The 17,995-nt window shown below is 49.4% G+C and overlaps 5 protein-coding genes across 5 annotated transcripts; 1 reads left to right on the forward strand and 4 right to left on the reverse strand.

Moving 5' to 3' along the window:
* Positions 1-283: 283 nt before the first annotated feature.
* N7533_005574 (uncharacterized protein) lies at positions 284-3,672 on the reverse strand (the record flags this gene model as incomplete). The annotated part of the gene is made up of 5 exons (XM_057102224.1): positions 284-327; positions 395-1,756; positions 1,812-2,172; positions 2,244-3,186; positions 3,248-3,672. 5 exons carry the CDS (start codon positions 3,670-3,672, stop codon positions 284-286), a joined length of 3,135 nt encoding a protein of 1,044 aa, XP_056961854.1.
* Positions 3,673-5,049: 1,377 nt separating this feature from the next.
* N7533_005575 (EXPERA domain-containing protein) lies at positions 5,050-5,790 on the forward strand (the record flags this gene model as incomplete). The annotated part of the gene is made up of 1 exon (XM_057102225.1): positions 5,050-5,790. The coding sequence occupies one exon, from the start codon at positions 5,050-5,052 to the stop codon at positions 5,788-5,790; it is 741 nt and encodes a 246-aa protein (XP_056961855.1).
* Positions 5,791-6,253: 463 nt separating this feature from the next.
* N7533_005576 (putative mitochondrial carrier protein) lies at positions 6,254-7,814 on the reverse strand (the record flags this gene model as incomplete). Its single annotated transcript, XM_057102226.1, has 2 exons — positions 6,254-7,720; positions 7,779-7,814. 2 exons carry the CDS (start codon positions 7,812-7,814, stop codon positions 6,254-6,256), a joined length of 1,503 nt encoding a protein of 500 aa, XP_056961856.1.
* Positions 7,815-8,526: 712 nt separating this feature from the next.
* On the reverse strand, positions 8,527-9,129 carry N7533_005577 (histone H4; the record flags this gene model as incomplete). Its single annotated transcript, XM_057102227.1, has 2 exons — positions 8,527-8,828; positions 9,120-9,129. The coding sequence occupies 2 exons, from the start codon at positions 9,127-9,129 to the stop codon at positions 8,527-8,529; spliced, it is 312 nt and encodes a 103-aa protein (XP_056961857.1).
* Positions 9,130-10,547: 1,418 nt separating this feature from the next.
* Positions 10,548-12,957, reverse strand: N7533_005578 (protein phosphatase regulator GAC1; the record flags this gene model as incomplete). The annotated part of the gene is made up of 3 exons (XM_057102228.1): positions 10,548-10,650; positions 10,743-11,050; positions 11,104-12,957. 3 exons carry the CDS (start codon positions 12,955-12,957, stop codon positions 10,548-10,550), a joined length of 2,265 nt encoding a protein of 754 aa, XP_056961858.1.
* Positions 12,958-17,995: the final 5,038 nt, after the last annotated feature.

The following is a 17,995-nucleotide window of genomic DNA, read 5'->3' on the forward strand; positions in this document are numbered from 1 at the left end:
ATATCAAGTTTAAATACATTCTTAAAGCACGCTCAGATCTATTACAAGGCAGTAGAATCGGTTTCGGTAATGATGGATCTGAAATAAATACCATTTTGGCCCTGGCTGTAGGAAGTGGATGCTGATGTAAATCACTGTTTGGGGCACTCATAGATCACATCTTGGGGCCAAAAGCCAAAGTTGAATAGCTTCTATCTGCACTAGTATATGAGCATAAGCGAGAGGATCAATCCGAAAGATTTAATGATTCAGCTTCCATCCCTTTTCACTTTGGGGTATGGATTTAAGACGGTCTTCCCTTCAAGGCTGCCAGAAAGTCTTCTCGATCTGTTGTGAATGAGACCCAAATTGTTAGTATGGCCTCTGGTAGAATGTGAGATCATATAATGCTTACCGTGAGATGTCTGGAAAATAATTGAAACGGCTCCTTCTCGAGAACCGACATTCATAGTTTTGGGATTGCGTGTCACAATGTTCGCCATATCCAGAACTGTTCCTCGGCTGTAAGGCAGGCGTGGGAAGCTGAGTCGAGTACCTTCTCCGGATGAATTGGAAGAATCAGAGGGTAGAGACATGGTAAACCATTTGTCGGGAGTATTATCATCCCAGCGCGCAGCAAGTTGGAATGCATTGCCCCGACGCCAAATTTGGGCTTCAGCTCCGCCTTTGCCAGACCTCTTGGAGCCAAACAGCGATTTGCCTTTGGTTGAAAGTGATTGAATCCGGCGAGAGAAGACGAGCTCGTATAGAGGCGAGAGTGCACTGAGAAACGAGCGAGAGACAGGCTCATTATCAAAATGAATTACCAGCTTTTGAGATTTCTTCTCACAATGAGAGAATCCAACTGGTTCATCGGCACGATAAAGCTGATCAGCATGCGTAGAGATATAATCCGTATGGGAGATGGCAGGGAATCGGATACTGAGAGATGAATGCTCGTAGGCGTAATCGGCATTGCGATAGATGTAGTAAACATCAAGATATCGCCATGATGGATTATTCTGGAATAAGGCAACTGCTTTGTATTGTTTATGTTCAGTTCCAGCATCAACGACATCGTAGATGCGACCGGAACTACTAGGCTCTGACCACGAAAAGTCCGGTCGGAAGCTCAGATCCATCACTGCCTTTTCGAAATCCTCAGCGGTTTGCTGTGTTCCAAAACTGAGACTGAATCCGAGATTTGGAGCGCTTCGGTCGTAAATATACGAGTAAAGAGTATTGTAATTTCCATCTGTTTTGTCCGATCGTTCCTGACAGGCATCAGACCATTTGAGGAGAACTTGGCGAGACTTGTCCTCGTGTTTAATTTGGACACCACTTAATGGCATAAAAAACTCCAGACATCGTGGCATTGCTTGTGCAATGGATGGGGTAATTACTACTCTTCGAGTAGACCGCCAAGCTTCCCCAAAGGCTCTTTCCAGGATACGAATCTCGCAGGACCCTATGGTGACTGGCGGATTCAGGGGTTTCATAGTTGGAGGTTTCAGCTGTTCCAAAATTTCAACAGATCCCTTGAATATGACGCTTTCGGTAAAGTCCCGAGAATCGATTGGTTCTCTCAGCCAGACGGCATCAAAGTAAGTCTTCGGGATGTTGATGAAATTCCCTAGATCTGACTCAAACTGGAAGGATATTGAAACGCTCATGTTATCGAACTTGAACTGTAATGGATTTGAAATTCGAGTGTCTGGGAATCCAGCCCTTGTAGCATTTTCGAGTTGGATCATTGGCGGCAGATCGTCGGGCACGACTAGTGCATCGATCGAGTCAGAGATAAGTAAAATAATGCGAGGGAAAAGTCTTACAGTTCCTTTGAAGGTAAAGCGATCCACTTTGATTGCACAGAATGATCTTGGGCTCACTTTCACCCTCTTGGGTAGCTAACAAGAGCATGTAAGGGGCACCTTTAGAGCGCATTCGGAACTTTTTACCTCCAATACCAGCGTTGACAAATGTCCTGAAGAGAACGTTTTCTTCCTCAGCACCGGCATCTTCTTGATCAACGGATACCCATCGTGCATTATCAAGGCCAAATGAAAGATCCCCACCGCTATCAGGCGTTTCTTCTGGCTGCAGAGACTCCCAAATGGCGCAATTTTGCGTAAGGATATTTTCCGTGTTAGGTGTGTCGAGGGTGGTATACTGGGAAAGCTCGTAGGTGATACCCTGTCAATATGTCAGTATAAGGGAAGCCACCACGTATAGACTCCAATTTTAGAGAGAGAAAACCAAAGTACCTCTGAAAGCTCCGCAATTGATTTGCGATTCTCATCGGTCAGGAGAGCAGCGGAGCTCTCGTCTTTCAGAACAACGTCATAAAGAATATACGATGCTTTCAGCAGGTCGACGTAGGCCTGGTGAGAGCTCGAAGCCGAGTCTGTCGACGGGCTCAAACTGCCCCGTGCGCTAATATAGTTACTCCTGCTGCAGTTGGCGAGAGTTGCACGGGCTTTCAATAGCCACCAGGTAGAAACTCGTAGCCAATCTCGCGTAATAAGTCGTCTGACCCGGAGCTCTTCGTTGACGGAAACCTCGAATAAATAGATAACTTCTGGTATTGGCGTGTGTGCCGAATTCTGTGGCTCATACCTAATTGGTCGTGCAAGTTGTGCCTTGAGGCGAACCTGGCGTAACTGATGCATGGCGTTTGAAACGGCTTCTAGAACCCGAGGGTGGGAGTTTTCTTGGGAGCCCTCGCTGCTTCTCTCCAGCAAGCTCTGCTTATCTTGAATGTCCGAATTGTCTTCCCAAGATACCTTTTCGTGGGTTCGACCGTCAATCGTTCCGTCGGAGAGCTGCTCGCACCTGCTCCGAGAGAGGCTTATTCTGCCCATCATGCTCTGCGAAGGGGAACGGGTTGTATTGAAAGAGGTGGAAGAAGTAGGTGTAGTCCCTCCAAAAATCGACCCGTCAGATCCGGAAACTATAGACTCGGAGGAGATCGATGTATTTCTCGGTTTACCGCTGCCATGTCTTGCTTGACGAAGCGGAGCAACGTGGAGGCGATCAGAGTGGTATTTATCATCCTCGCTTGCGTCTTCGGACACACTTTCTCTGATGCCTCGGGGGGAGGTGAGAGTATCGGAGTCCTGCCTAAAAGATGCCTCCGTGGCATACATGGCGTGCTCATCGTCTTCCATTGCTTGCGCTATTGTTTGCTCTAACTGAGCGAGAGATGCACTAGTTTTTGTTAGTGGCGTCAAAGAGATAATTGGCGTGCTCAGATTCCCTTTGAACTTACTATCCAATGGAGCTCATGCAAAGACTCAAATTACACGTATGGACAATGACTTTAGACCGAATATCTTCAATCTGAGCCCTCTGGGTGGACCATTTAATCCTTTGCCAGAACGTATGGCCTTCTCCAATACCCAAGTCGCGGTATCGTCCAAGAATTGATTTGAGGCGTTGGAGTGTTTGGTAGCAAGCGCTAAGACATCTTTCTAGTGCTTGTTTTCGACCTGTATCCATCTCCTGGAAAAAGAATGCATTTGAGCTCACATCTTCACTGAGCGTTCGCAGGCTGCCTTGTAGCGACCCCAAATCGTTAATCAAGCTTCGAAATCCATCTGGTGCATCTTTAGACAAAGGGTAAAACTGATTGTAGAGCTCCCAAGTGGTCCTGGCCAGAGCAGGAATGTCGAGAACACCACAATTTGATGGCATGTCGCAAAGGCCCAAAGAATACTATGTCGCCGAGTCAAAGGAAAGCTCGTGAAGCACGGGAGCTCTGTTTCATCCTTCGAACGTAGGGGGGCTTAGCTTTGCGCCCGTGCCGCAGTTTGAAGCCTCCCAAGTAAGCCTCAGTTTGCCCCAGACAGGCGTTGGCAATGTATTTGTAGCGTGGCAAGCTGCCAGCCGTTGCTCGGGGGGGTTGGATAGAGCCAACTCGTTCGCAAAGAAAGAAAAGAGCAAGAGCGAGGATAGGGATTGAAAATTTGACAGAGAGAGAATAAACATAAGGGTGCCAGTGGAGAGAAAACTTGACCCCTGCAGGCCTACTAAAGGACCTCGCCATGCTGACATCTTGCAGGGAATCCTAGTCGGGCACGAGACGCTTGGAGCCAAGCCGCGATTTGGGGGCTACTTTGACAATTCGCCGCCGATCTTTCGTATATTTCGTCATCTCAAGAAATGTGCCACTGGCAGCTTATCCTTTTCTGGGGCTATATCTACCCCGGAGACTTTCTACCTGTGAGCTCACTTCTCCGAAATTTGGTAGTAGCACCTGCTACTAGGTATTGGCATTTGTTGACATACCAGGGCGGATAAGTCAAAAGATACTAAATAAAAAGCCCATAAAAGGGACCTTGAAGAGCGCGTCTCATATTTCAAGAAGGCAGATATGAGATATTCTGAGTATAATTTGATTCACATGTGGATTGTAGTCGATTACGTGGTCTGAGTAGTAGAAAGGGTAGTGTGAACTTGAAGCTTCACATTTCGCTTGGACCCCAGGATTTCCCCGGATTTCGTGGATGCGGGGGACTACGCATGATGCTGCCGGGGAATTGATATTTACATTCGATTATTTCCTATCCAAATATTAGTACAAAATATTAGGACTATCTTCATCACTCGTGACAGAAGTCATTTGATGACAGTTAATCAATCTAAATCACCTTTCCTTGCAGATCTTACGATGTCTGCTGTTGATATCTGTTGAAAGACAATTAGCGATTCTCTCAATTATGAGGTTTTTCTTTCCAAAATCACATATCTACTATGCATTTACAAATGAAAAGAAATAAGTTAATAGATACAACCCCTAATCCTTGGTCCCCTCCCTTTTCTCCACTTAGTTTCGTGGTTTCTTCAGCTACGCGCCCCACCAGCAATGACACCTGAGGCAGAATTAGTGATCGCCATCCCCCTAATTTAATTGAATCCACATCTCGATCGCATCGCAATTCTTTTTTTTTTTCTAGTTATCTCTTCTTTGCCCTCTTTTGCGACGCTTGCCCTTTCCACGCCCAATACCACCCCACCTCATCCTACCTTAATACCCCTGAGACCAGCGCGCTCCGCGCAATTCTACCCACCATGTCGACGAGCGAGAGCTTCACACTCGACACGCCAACGATGCTCTGCATCGCATTCGCGCTCTCCTTCATGCCAATCGCCTACATACTCGGCACAAGCCTAATCCCCTCCACCCAAACACGCAACCGCATCCTCTTCTTCTGGCACGCCTACGACGCCCTCACCCACATCTTCATCGAGGGCTCATTCCTGTACGAATGTTTCTTCAGCTACACGACCATCGCGGGCATCCACAACACACGAGAGCCCTTCTTCTTAAACCAACGCGACCGGCTCTACGGCGCAGCCTACGGCACCGGGCCCAGCAGCCGTCTCTGGCAGGAATACGCCAAGGCGGACCGTCGCTGGGCAGGCGCAGACATCACGGTCGTCTCGCTGGAATTGCTCACTGTTTTCCTCGGGGGTCCGGCCGCGATTTACGTCTGCTATCAGCTTTATCGGGCTTCGAGTGAGCGGGTTGGTGCGGCGGTGCGTGGGGCTGCGAGGGCGAAGCTTTGGTTTGTTGCGCTTGCGTTGGCTGTTGCGGAGCTTTATGGGGGCTTTATGACTTTTGCTCCGGAGTGGTTGACTGGTAGTGAGCAGTTAGCTACGGAGGATCCGGTTTACATGTGGTTTTATTTGGTCTTTTTTAATACGTTGTGGGTTTGGATTCCTCTTTGGGTGTTGTGGGAGGGTGGTAAGGAGCTTCGTGCTGCTTTTGTCGGACTGGAGATTCAGTCTGAGGAGCGGAAGGGTCAGTGAATATTTAGCTTGCTGGGATATCCGGCCCTGAAGCTTTTGTGATATGTTGAATTCAATGGTGACTCGAGTTGGACATATGGTGGTGTTTTGCATCAATGGCCTTCTTGCCAGTGAACTTCAGTACCTACATTTCAATTATATGATAACTATTCAAACCAAGAGAGAAAGATCATGGTTCTATGTGTCTTTGAGTAATACTAATAGTAAGATAATTCAGTCTTTTTGCGACAGGCATCTACTCATGTATAAGTTCCAAGGTTCAAGCATATTCTTGTTTCATCCCAGTGGTACTAAATAAGAATGAAATTTTGCTCAAAGTGCAGAGAGAAGATACAAGAAAAAGAAATTGCAATTATGTACTATACAAAGCAGAAGAAAATAATCAAATGGATCACAGGCTCAATCTGGTCCGGCCGAGGCGTGGTATCATTATAATCAACCCGGACACATCCACTAGCCTCCTTCATTCTTTCCCAGCATTATATGCGCGCTCCTTATCCCAGAACCAATGATAGAAGCTCTTCCATTCAGCCGTCTCGTCCTCAACATAGTCACCGACAAGCTCAGCCGTCTCATTAATCTCTTCGTGAAGAGGTGGAACCTTCAGCCCGGAAGAAGCATCCACCCCGTGCCCAGCACTAGCATCCTTTGCTGCAGACGCCGCGGCCGCGGCCGCAGCATTAGAACCGATATCAACATTGACATTGCCGGAATGGATGGTGAGAGCCTGCTCTGCACCCTCTTTCGTGCTCTCGACTAAATCACGAGCGCCTTCGCGCGCAACTTCTCCGAATTCCTCTGCTTGTTCTCGCGCGCGCTGAATAAGTTCGTCTGGGGATGGGTAGCGGCGGAATAGCATCAGAAGGAAGTAATATCCCTTGACAATAGATGCATAGACAGCATCTTTAGCTAACATGGTGAATCCATGAGAGAAAAAGCCCTTCAAGACCTCACCAGCAAGACCAGCATAAAGGGCCGAGATGCCTTCCGTTCGCGCGATCGTCCCAACAGTAGAAACAATCTTCGGCGTGACGGCGGAAAGAACCGAGCTCGAGCTCTTCACCCCGGCAGCCTTCCGCGACGAACTCAACGCCTGCGCCCTCGTTTTCGCAAGAGAGAATGGGTATGTAATCGACGACGCGGCGGACTTACTCAACGCGGCAAGTAGGAACGTCACCGCGGCAGAAGGGCGCTCGCGCTTCGCACGCGATAGAAGGGCGTATTTGAGGACTTCGTTCAGGAAGAATGTTATAGATGGGTTCAGAGTCAGGATCAACGTGGCTGAATATCCGGACCAAAAGCCACGAATGCCCTTCTCGGCCCTAATCTGCGCTGCGATGTCGCTGGTTGACATTTCTTGATTGTCCTCTTTACCCTTCCCCGCCTTGCGCGCGGCGATTTGCTTCCGCGTGACGATATTTGACAGCGGCGTGGTAAATAATTTCGCAAACGAACCGGCGACCACGCCGACGGCCAGTTCGTCGAGGATCGGAAGAACGATGTTCTTATTCTTTGCGGCCTTGGCCGCGCCTACGCGGGCTACTATCCGCTTTTGTCGGACCGTATTGTAGGCGAGGAAGAAGAGGAATGAATCCAGGACGGTCTTGAAGGTATCCTGCGCCAGACCTGGGTAAAATCCCGCAATTCCTTGTTCCAGATAGATTTTATATGCAGCATCGACGATACCCTTGTATTCTTCCTCGTCATCATCGTCGGAGGAACCTTCCTTTGATTTGTCTTTCTTTTGTTGTGTCTGTAGTCGCGCAACGATCACACTGAGGGGGTATACGATGACACTGGAGATTGCTGAGCCTACGGCACCTGCGACGGCATTTCCTAAGACTGGCAAGGCGGGGCCTCGGAGGGCTGCGGCCTTCCAGTCATCTTGCGGCTCCTGGGTTTCCCAGCGGTAGGAGGGGTGGAAAGCGTCCTGGCGATGGGCATCATTGTTAGAGTATGCGGTCGGAATGTGGTGTTATGAGACGTACCAGTTGTGACTCGTACTCGAGTTTGAATTCTGGCATTGTGCAGGTGTAGAAGGGCCCTTCCCCTTGTCGTTGTTTTATGGAAGAATCCGGGTGTCAGATGTCAGATGTTTTGGTCGTCCAGAGTCGGAAGATCGATGTTTTGGCGAGCTATACAGATGCCGGAATAGGTTGTCAATGCAATTTCTGATGATTCGCAATGGAGTTTAGATGACAGCGAAAGATGGACCGCCAGCGACCGGTAGATATTGTGAGAAGGGGTATTTGAACGTGATGGTGTCGCAGTACAAGGCCGAGGTTGCGGAGATCGATTACATCATGCCGATCATGTGGTCTGTGCAGGGTGGGTTGATGGAAATGAAGCACCATGTATACTAGGTAAATTCAGAAATTTACAATACCTACAGGGATAGCATGATAATCGCGTGATTCATACTACCAGACGACCCTACTGATGTGAATTTACCCCCCAGATAATTCATGGTAAGGACAATTTTCCGATCCCATTGAGTTGATAACACTAAGATAAAACCGATAATCTCATATAACCAAGAGACCATAACCACCAAAACCCCAGCTCTGTCGTGATCTAGTCGTACCAGACCCGGTCAGGCAAAATTTGAATTCCAAACAAAAAGAGCAAGTTCCATCACACCATAACGCATGAAAACCCAATATGGACCATTAAATAACAGCCTTTAATATGGGCGGACAAGAAGTCCAAAAGAGAAAAGCATTGCAAGGCAACTGCTTAACCACCGAAACCGTACAGGGTACGGCCCTGGCGCTTGAGGGCATACACAACGTCGAGAGAAGTGACGGTCTTGCGCTTGGCGTGCTCAGTGTAGGTGACAGCATCACGGATGACGGACTCAAGGAAGGACTTGAGGACACCGCGGGTCTCTTCGTAGATCATGGCAGAGATACGCTTGACACCGCCACGGCGGGCGAGACGGCGGATAGCGGGCTTGGTGATACCCTGGATGTTGTCACGCAAAATCTTGCGGTGACGCTTGGCGCCGCCCTTGCCGAGGCCCTTTCCACCTTTACCGCCTGTTGTGGATAATGGTTAGCTTTGGATAATGAATTGAGGGAGGTGTAGTGGGTGTCATCAGTTCGGCAGAGGTCGGTGAAGTCAAGGTAGTGGATGGAGTAGATGGAGTAGATGGAGTGGGCTAGCCTAATTTGGGTAGGTGAGATGCATGGTTGCCCTGAAGTTCAGGCACGAAGGCACTAAATGAAGGAACCACGCATCACGTGTTCTCCAGGGGCATCACCAACACGACCTCACGACAACAACACGAAGGGTTGACGATGCAAAAAGGGAATAGGGGGACCACTCACGTCCAGTCATGATGCTAGGGTAAAAGGATTGATGGATTTAGATGGAAATTTGATGGAAAATGGGTGGTTGTTGCGTATTGGTGTAGCCGGAGTGACTAACAAACGCGTGGTAAGTGGGCGTTGAGAGGATGGAAGAGAGAGAAGAAAAAAAGGGAAGCCAGTCAAAGAGCGGGGGGAGATCGGGCAATACTTAAATATGGGACTGACGACTACGCGTGATTTCGGGGGGTGGGTGGATTATCTAAGCAAGGAAATTCGCATTCTGCAATGCGGCGGTGATTGGCAGGACAAAAGGGCGTTATGAAGGGCAGGTTTCGAGCGCGTTTTTCCAAGCATGGGGGGGGTGCCCGCATTTCCTGCCTGGCCGTTTTGCACGGCTGCACAGTCATGTGCTGATAGTTCCCGCGATAAGGGTGGATTGTACGGAGTACAAGCCCCGGCCTAACCGTTTTGGGAATATTAGGTAAACTCGGGCTAATGGGAAGGTATCCACAATGGAGCACGGCATTGGTATTGAAGCCGGGCTCGGCGCGCCACTCGGGAGAATTTACATAGTATACATTGTAGTATACTAATTCCATTCCATTTTGGCATGAGAAGGCTAGTGGCTGGGATTTATCCCTACCCAACTGGAATTTACTCTACTCACTACTACTCGCTACTCATCTACGCAACCTAAGAAGGTCAAAAAACCATGGTTCAAATCACATTCATTCATACCCCCATGTCAAGACTACGTCGTTGTGAACACATCGTAGACATTCTGGACAGCGGATCATATCTCATGCGAACCCATCGCAACCTACCATCTGATCGGATCAGAAGCGATGGAACATCACACGCAAAGGAAACAACATATGAGAGGGGAAAAACACAAAACAACAAGAAAACCACCCCGTAACACCATGCAAGGAAAATAAATCAGAAACAGGCCAACGAACACAAATGCATCGAAAATGGAGGCGGGCGAGACTAAAAGGTGACTTTTGGAGAGAAAATGGAGATCTGCGAACGAGCAGAGAAGAATCGAAAAAAGGGGCCTCAAGGATGATCGTGTCGCTTTGCAACACAATAAGGACAATAACGGAAAGAAAAAACAAAGAATAAAACAAGTGCAAATTTCGTGTGCTCATCATGCGTAATCAAAACAAACACAGGTGTGTTCGAGAATATTCAAACACCCCGCAGATGATGTGGCTAATTTGGGGCCACATTGGGCAGCACTTACGTCGATAATTTCTCCCGACGCAAATTCTGACGGCCCAATGCCGTAGAAAGTGTTTAACGACCAAGTCCCCGCGGTTTATTATACATCGCAAGAACCGAAATCATTTCACAACTCGCCACAGCTTTGAGCAACCACTATCGGACATCAAGTGTATTTCGGAGCGAAAACCTCATCCATGCAAAGTTGGGGGAAAAAGTTCATCACGAAGCACCGACGAGGGGAAGGTATGAACAATCGGCAACAAGAGGGGAAGAATACGAATCAATCGGTCGATCCGTCTTCAGGTAAGAAATATCGAAGTCTCTTTAAAGAAACTGTTAACATCATGCAAGGGTGTGGGCGAGGAAGGATAGCACCGGACTCCGTGACGGTCAAGCGTTTAATATGACACTCACCCTCGGATGACTGGCGATGATTGAGGGTCCTTCATGAATCCATTCTGCAGGGAGTTGTAGGGGAAGCGAAAGGACATGGAGGAAGGGGATGCCCGCGGCGAAGATCGTGGACTAACAGCTGGCGACGATGAGGACACGGGACGAGACTCGCGAGGTGCCTCAACTGCGGCTGGCTCTAGTGGCGCGGGGGAGCGAGGTGAAAGAGGAGGCGAGGGAGACCCAGTAGAAAAATACTTGGAAGCTGCCTCGCCATTCACGTTGACTGAAAAGCTCTGGGGCTTTGGAGGCGAAGATTTGGGGGTACCATACTAGATGATCGGGTTAGTCGAGCCCCAGGGTGGACGGTGAACAAGTGACTTACAAAGCAGTACTTATCCACCAACTCTTTGTACACCGAGGACTCGAGGCATGGCTTGCTAGACATCAGTGAGGATGGTTTCGGGCCCTCCTTCTGAGCATGATTGCTCACGGCAGGCTTCTCCAGCTCCTTCACGACGGGACTTCTCGGAGCAGCGTCCGAAGTTAAACCCGATCGGGCTCGCGCGGTTAGCGTGGTTCGATCGGCTGGTGGCTTGGTCTTCATCGCGGCGGTCAATGACGCCCCAAAGTCATAGCGGTTGCCAAATGCTTGTTGGCTCGGCTTCTCGCGTCGTTTCGGGGGGCCAACGGTGTCGATGTCGTTTGATGAAGCCCGGCTCAAAGGGGGTGACTTGACAGAGTTGAAAGGGTTCGAGAAAGGAACCTTCTTGTTGGACTCATCAAACGAAGATGGCATAGAGTGGGGACGAGTGTGCAAGCCGGTGAAGGATCGACTGCGGGGTAGGGTAGGGCGTGCGCCACTGGATGTCCTGGAATTAGATGGGTGGCTGGAGACCATCGGCTTCTGAGTCTTGAGGAAGTCCACTCGGTAGTTCATGCCATTGTTGTTGTCCCAGTACTCTTGACCAGCGACATTGTATCGGATACAGGCAATCATGGTCTTACTCTCCAGGTTGGCTTGGTCGTCAAGCTTGATATCAAACGTGAACCGGTCATAGCCATCATTCCCGTAGGCGTGATGAATATCGTGACAAAATGTGGCACTCACTTCTGACACCGTTCTCCAAGAGTCGAAGGTAAAACGTGCAGCAACTTGCTTGTGGAAATCAAGATTGGCGACCGCGACCGATCCAATCAAAGTCGTCTTATCTACAGACAGGAACAGTCGCTCAAGGCGAACGGGGTTGGTGGAACGTGATGACGGATCCTTAGGAAAGTTGGAAAGTTGAAGCTCCCACTCCCATGATGAAGCACCCTTACTCGAGCTGCTACCAAAGGGAAACTCGTCCTCGGCGTCGTGGTCGTCAACAGGCGATGTCTCTGCACTCACAGCCAAAGGTCGGTCGAGCTGCAAGAAGTGGCGGATATGTTCTAGTTGAGAGTCGAAGTGCACGGCCTTTGCAAACACGGGGGTACCTGGCATGCTAGAAGGACGTCGTCGAGCCGTTGCAGGTCGAAGTGCTGGACGAACCAGTTCGCCAGACTTCTTTCGCACCATAGGTGGCTTTGGTGACATGTCTGCATCGCTATCATCAGGCGAACTTGTCAGTGCTTCCTCCCTCTTATAATCGACCGCTGTTTCGGTGCAAGATCGGGAATGGGCGATTTTGCGGGCCTCTTTGGAAAGCCGAATGAGGTTCGGTTTCAGTGGCTTGATGTCTGTTCTCGTTGATGGTTGGCTTGATGAGGATCGAGCCTCGGTGCCCAGCTGATCAGCAGGACCCATTCTCTTTGGTTGCCTTTCCGGTGAGCTTTCCCTTCGCTGTTCAATCGATCGTACTGCGGCCTCGAGCTCCTCGAGCTTCAATTCTCCACAAGGTGAAGATTCCTCGTCGGAGTTCTGTGCTGATTCGGGGGGTGAAATCACCGCCCCGGGTGGAATCGCAGCATTGCTTAACGGTGGCGGGGATTGACGGAGACTGGTATGGGGGTCAATAACAGGAGAGACACGGGAAGCTGGTTCCGATAAGGAGTGCACGGCCGATTTGTTGCAGATAGATGGGCTTCTGCGGTGCCGACGAACGTACGAGGTAGAGGAATAATTGCGGGAGTTCTGCACGCGTGCGGAGGCAGATCGGGCCAGACCAGGCCTCTCGGGGCGAGTGTCCTGAGAGGGATCACTGTACTCGATGTGCTGCGCGGAGAGCAACGACTTCAATGGCGCAGTGTATGGCATCCGGCCGACTTGTGTGTCTCAACACAAGAAGGGGGTGTGAAGAGGAATAGGTGAATGACGGAGTTCGAGAATTAGAAGTCGACTCGAAAGGTCCTGGATGGGAAGAAATGGGATCTGTCAGTTCAATGGACGGATACTTTTTTTTAATTTTAGAAAGTGTGGCGAGACGGGAGAAAAACGGACAAGACAAGGGAAAAAGGCATAACCATGCACATCAGACGAGATGGTGATGGGAGAGGAAAGACGAGTGGAAGCGGAAGTCGGGTTGGTGCAGGGAGGATGCAGATGGTGGCACCAGATGGCGAAAGGAAAGAGCCAGTGGGAGGAAGGGAGGAAGTATCACGACACACACAGTAACACCGAGAGAGTTGGTCGGGGAGACAATGGGGAGAGGAAGAAAGGGAAAGAAAAAAGTGAAGAGTGAAAGGAAGGCAGCAAGCTTATCAACCTTGAGAGCCTTACCGTTGAATAATATAGATAGAGAACTGTGGCGAGATGGCGTATCGGCGGGAACAGAGGTGGGCCGATAGCAACGTTGAAAACGGGGGAGAGTAAAAAAGTTTGAGGAGGCCTGAGAGGGGGAGGGGAATATAAAAAAGGAATATATAAAAAAATGCAAAATGTAAAATGCAGAAAAAGAAAAAGAAAAGACACAGAAAGCAGGAAGCAGAATGTACAAAAGCTCCGGTGCAGCCGCGGGGGCGAATGGGAGGATCGAGTAGGGCGATCACCTCACTTAGTACCTCAGATGTACCGAAGAAGTCGTGATGGCGGGAGGCAAAATTTACCAAGCCATTGCCGCTCTGACCGTTAGGATTGGAGAGAATCGGGCCAGGATCCTTGGATTATCAGTCCTTTAAGGAAGATTGGAAGGAATGGGAGGAGGGAGAGAGAGAAAAAAAGGTTCGGAGGAAGAGATAAGCCAGGCAATATACCTGAGAATGGATTAGGGGGGTACTACGACGGTTACCACTTGAAAAAAAGAAATCGAAAAAAAAAAAGTGGAACAAGATAAATAAAGGACCCCAAGCGCCTGGGAAAACCGGTGCGGCTTGCATTGACTCCGCTTTCGATGCTCGTCAGTGCGTCCCGTATAGTTCTGCGTTGGGGACACGCAGTGGGGCGGGGGCTTTTTCCACTTCATTTTCTTTTCATTTATTTTATTTGATTTTACATTTACATTTACATTTGCAATTGCAATTTATCTCATCAATTCATCAATTTACACATACACACATACATATACATACATTGAAGTTTACAGAATACCCCCTATCCTGGTAGTACTGGTCTACCATTCTTCGGACTACAACCCTCCTGCTCAGCCCACTTCTGGCGCTAAAACTTGGGGGAAGTCCACTCTTTCGCAATCTGTCTGTGTTCCCTGTTTCTGGACTGACGTATATCGACTGTACAACTTATGCCTGTACCCCCCTGATAATTCCGATTCCGATCACGGGGAAGTGACCAGGATATCATTTGAATAGGAAGATGTACTTCATCGGATGGTCCCAGGGTATAGGATGTGGAAAGGTAGATGGCAACTACTCGCGATACTTACCAAGGTATCTCTTATCAGGAGAGGCCCGAGTCCCTTGGGTCGGGTGGCTTTACAGTTGTTTTCAGTTCAAATTGATTTTGGTAGTTTGTACGCCTAGACTGGGCCAGTCCAGGGCAACACTTGACACTCCTCCCACTCCCACTCCCACTCCCCTCCCCCTCGCTCCCCCACAGCCCGTCTCGCCCATTCTTCATGCGCAGCCTGAGGATACACAGTGCGCACGTCGAAGCACCATCATATCTAGATTACTCGCTAGTCCCAAGTTAGATCCGACACGCAAATCGCCCCTCTCTGATCGCATCCCGCGTCAAGTTGAAACAGAAACAGGTTCGAGGGGGATGAGTGATGATGGGAATGATGGTCACGATGGGGCCATGAGCCTTGGAACATGGAACGGGAACCACTCAATATTGTAACCATGGACGAACTGCTTTGCTCGCAATCTCCTGCCTTGCATGTCGTGCCTTGAAGTTCACTTTTTGCCTTTTTTTAAATCTTTCTCACTGATGCGATCGATGCAAGGAGTCGCTAACCCGAACCCGAATTTCCCCTCCTCCTCCTGTAGTGAGACGCGCCGATGTGAACACGAAATAGTACTGTATGAATTCTAACCCATGTCAAAAATGAGGAGATTTTAGTAAGTGGAAATTCATAAATAATCATAATTAATCCTCATTGGGGCTGACCCCCCCTGCGATAGTGAAATTCCTCCGTGACATGCAGCGTGCAGTTGAATATCGCACGGTGGATCGACAAGTTGTACTCCACCGACTCCAGAGGGTGCCGCGAAAGCCGGAGACTGCGCGGTGCCGACCGAACCCGGGGGTCTGTGGCAGAAAACTGGGCCGATAAGCGGCTTTGACATAAGAGACTTGATGAACCATTGAGGATGATGAGATGGATCGACCGGTCCGATCGGCTGATAGAGTACCTAGGGAATGATCAAGGTTGAATATAATAGATCCTGGATATGGATATTGGAGATATTGTATTAAGAGATGATACTAGTAGTATTAAGAGTAGATATACATGTAGCTATACGGAATACCTAGGTACTATTGCCACGGAACGTGGATGACGTCAAAATGCAGTTGACAGGCCCGAGGGTCGCGCATTTCCTTGGTTTGCGCCTCCTTGGCGAAGGGTCTGGGCCTCGACTAGCCAATCCACTAGCGTCATTTCACCATATGCCATACTAGTCCAGAGTATACTGTACTAAAGCTAGTCATATCGTGGTCCTACTAGTCACTTCTCCGGGAAACATTTATCAGCCGCACGACTACTGGAATAGTAGCTACCTAGGAATAGCTATGCTCAAGTTCAATTCTTTCTTCTGTACCACTTGCGACCGGGACCATTGCTACTGCAGCCAGTGCCACCGTTGACCTTTTCGGTGGTTACACTGGAGTGCATTCTGGAATGACAGTGGTCAGTATAAAATACTACTAGTACCTTGGTAGTCATATTACTCCGTCGGGAGTACTATAGTACTCAGGTGCCTAGGTATATCAAATATCAAATATCAAATATAATCTATCCTAATATGTCAATCATACTAGTACAACTCGGTGAATTCAAATAATTATACCATACTAGGTACTTCGTAGCCCATACTACTTTATACGAACATCAAACTCACTACTGGTACCTTAATAGGTACCTACCTAGGTAATCGTGTTATTTCTAGATACTACTAGTAGTAGTACGGAGTAAGAACTAATCTATATTGAGTAGTTCCATGTACATAGTAGCGCCTTCCTACTAGTACTTCCGTTTCATCGTCCCGTCCCAAACATTGACACCGGCGTATGTCTCACAGAGATGGCGAATCTTACTATTTCAGACACCTGGGTATTCTTTAATTGTTCCTGTCAATTCAATTGCAACTCTACTACGGACGCCCGGGCCACCCAACCCCTTAATTCTTTGTTTTCCTAGCGGCGCAGAATTTTTCATTCCATTTGCCACCTGGTGGAAAAGTCGAGCTGGGCGGTGGCTCTACGATATTTAGATTTCCACCTTACCGCGCTAGACCCCAGAGAGGAAAAGCCGAGCTTTGTACTCCATACAGTGGTTCAAGTTGGCAGCCGAGTCGGCCCCATCCATTCCATCTCCACCCCAACAAAGGCCGAGACTGATCTAGCGTCGTTCATCTGACCAGCCAGCCGCGATCGTCCCTGGGCCTGCAGTCCAAGGCTCTCATGTTGATCTCTCCAGATTTTTCAGTCTTCAAACATGTCCATGCCCCTCCCCCACCCTGCTTCCCCCAGGGACCACAAATCCTATGTGCCCCTCCAGAGAGGGGTATCACGTCGAGAAGAGGGGACCCATGCATCTCCGGGCGTTCTTCCTCAATTCGCATTTAGCTTCCAAGAAATAGGGTTAGTTGGTCTTATCGCAATCGCAAAATAGTCTCGACCCCGTCCACCCTGGCACACCCGAGCTCCTGCAAGGTCGTAGAAGGTTCAACCATAGCGGCAGCAACTGATCCAGGCGATAACGCCTGTTGGCTGCCCTCCCCCCCCTAATTGTTCAGAAAAACCTGCAACAGCCTCCGTGCACTTTTCGTCCGATATCGATCTTGGGATGCACAAAATGCAACGTGCGATCTTTTCCTGAGTCGGTGGCCATCCTTCCATTCACCGAGATCGCGTTATGGACGTGAGCCCTGAGCATCGGTCCATGGCACCACCCGAATCACGCCTTCTCCCGTCGCAAATCTTCGTCGTGAAACCAAGACCCCCCTTCTAATCCCTGAGGGCCGAAGCGCCCGAGCGCTCTGACCATTCCTCTGTCAACGTCAACAGCGATTTCGTCTCTGGGATTGGTAGTCCAGCGTTCGGAGAGTTCAGCCCTAGATCTTAGTCTCTCGACACATCGGTGTGCTTACTCAATGTGTTCTCTGTAGCTTTGATTATAATTTTTGGTGGAGATCGACAGAGCTGCTTGAAACTCTCTTCCACAGTTTGTACTTCTCTAATTCCCCATGGCCCCTGGGACCCGTCGCGTAGATTCACACCGCTCGCGCGCCAGTTACTTCAATTGCTGGTCACGATCGCCTGTCCGATCCCCTTTGAGCTCTCTTTCACTCACCGAGACCATCCTCGCCGGGGCCTCTACACGGGCCCCGCTTCCTTAGACGCTCTGGTGGCTGCAATGGCTGAACCTACCGGGGGAGCTCTTCTTTCGGCAGACTTGCCCCCGAGCACAGTCCACCATTAGTCCTTTGATCTATGAACCATTGGCATGGTGAAATGAGCAGGTCAATTCCTCGATAGCCTCTATATTGCCTGAGACGCCGCCGAGTACACACCTCGATGTCTAGCCCGCCGCCACACGACTGCCACCAGGACTCAAATTGATGAATGAGAATCCCCCAATGGCTTGGGACGGGAAAGTAGATCGCGCGTCGTCTGGCTAGGCATGTATGTACCTATCTAGGTAGGTATACGGAGAACGAATATACTCATACCCCGC

The sequence above is a fragment of the Penicillium manginii genome (assembly GCF_028828005.1).
Source record: "Penicillium manginii strain IBT 31320 chromosome Unknown utg000004l:1.0-7231830.0:1.0-7236170.0, whole genome shotgun sequence".
NCBI classification, from domain to species: Eukaryota; Fungi; Ascomycota; class Eurotiomycetes; order Eurotiales; family Aspergillaceae; genus Penicillium; species Penicillium manginii.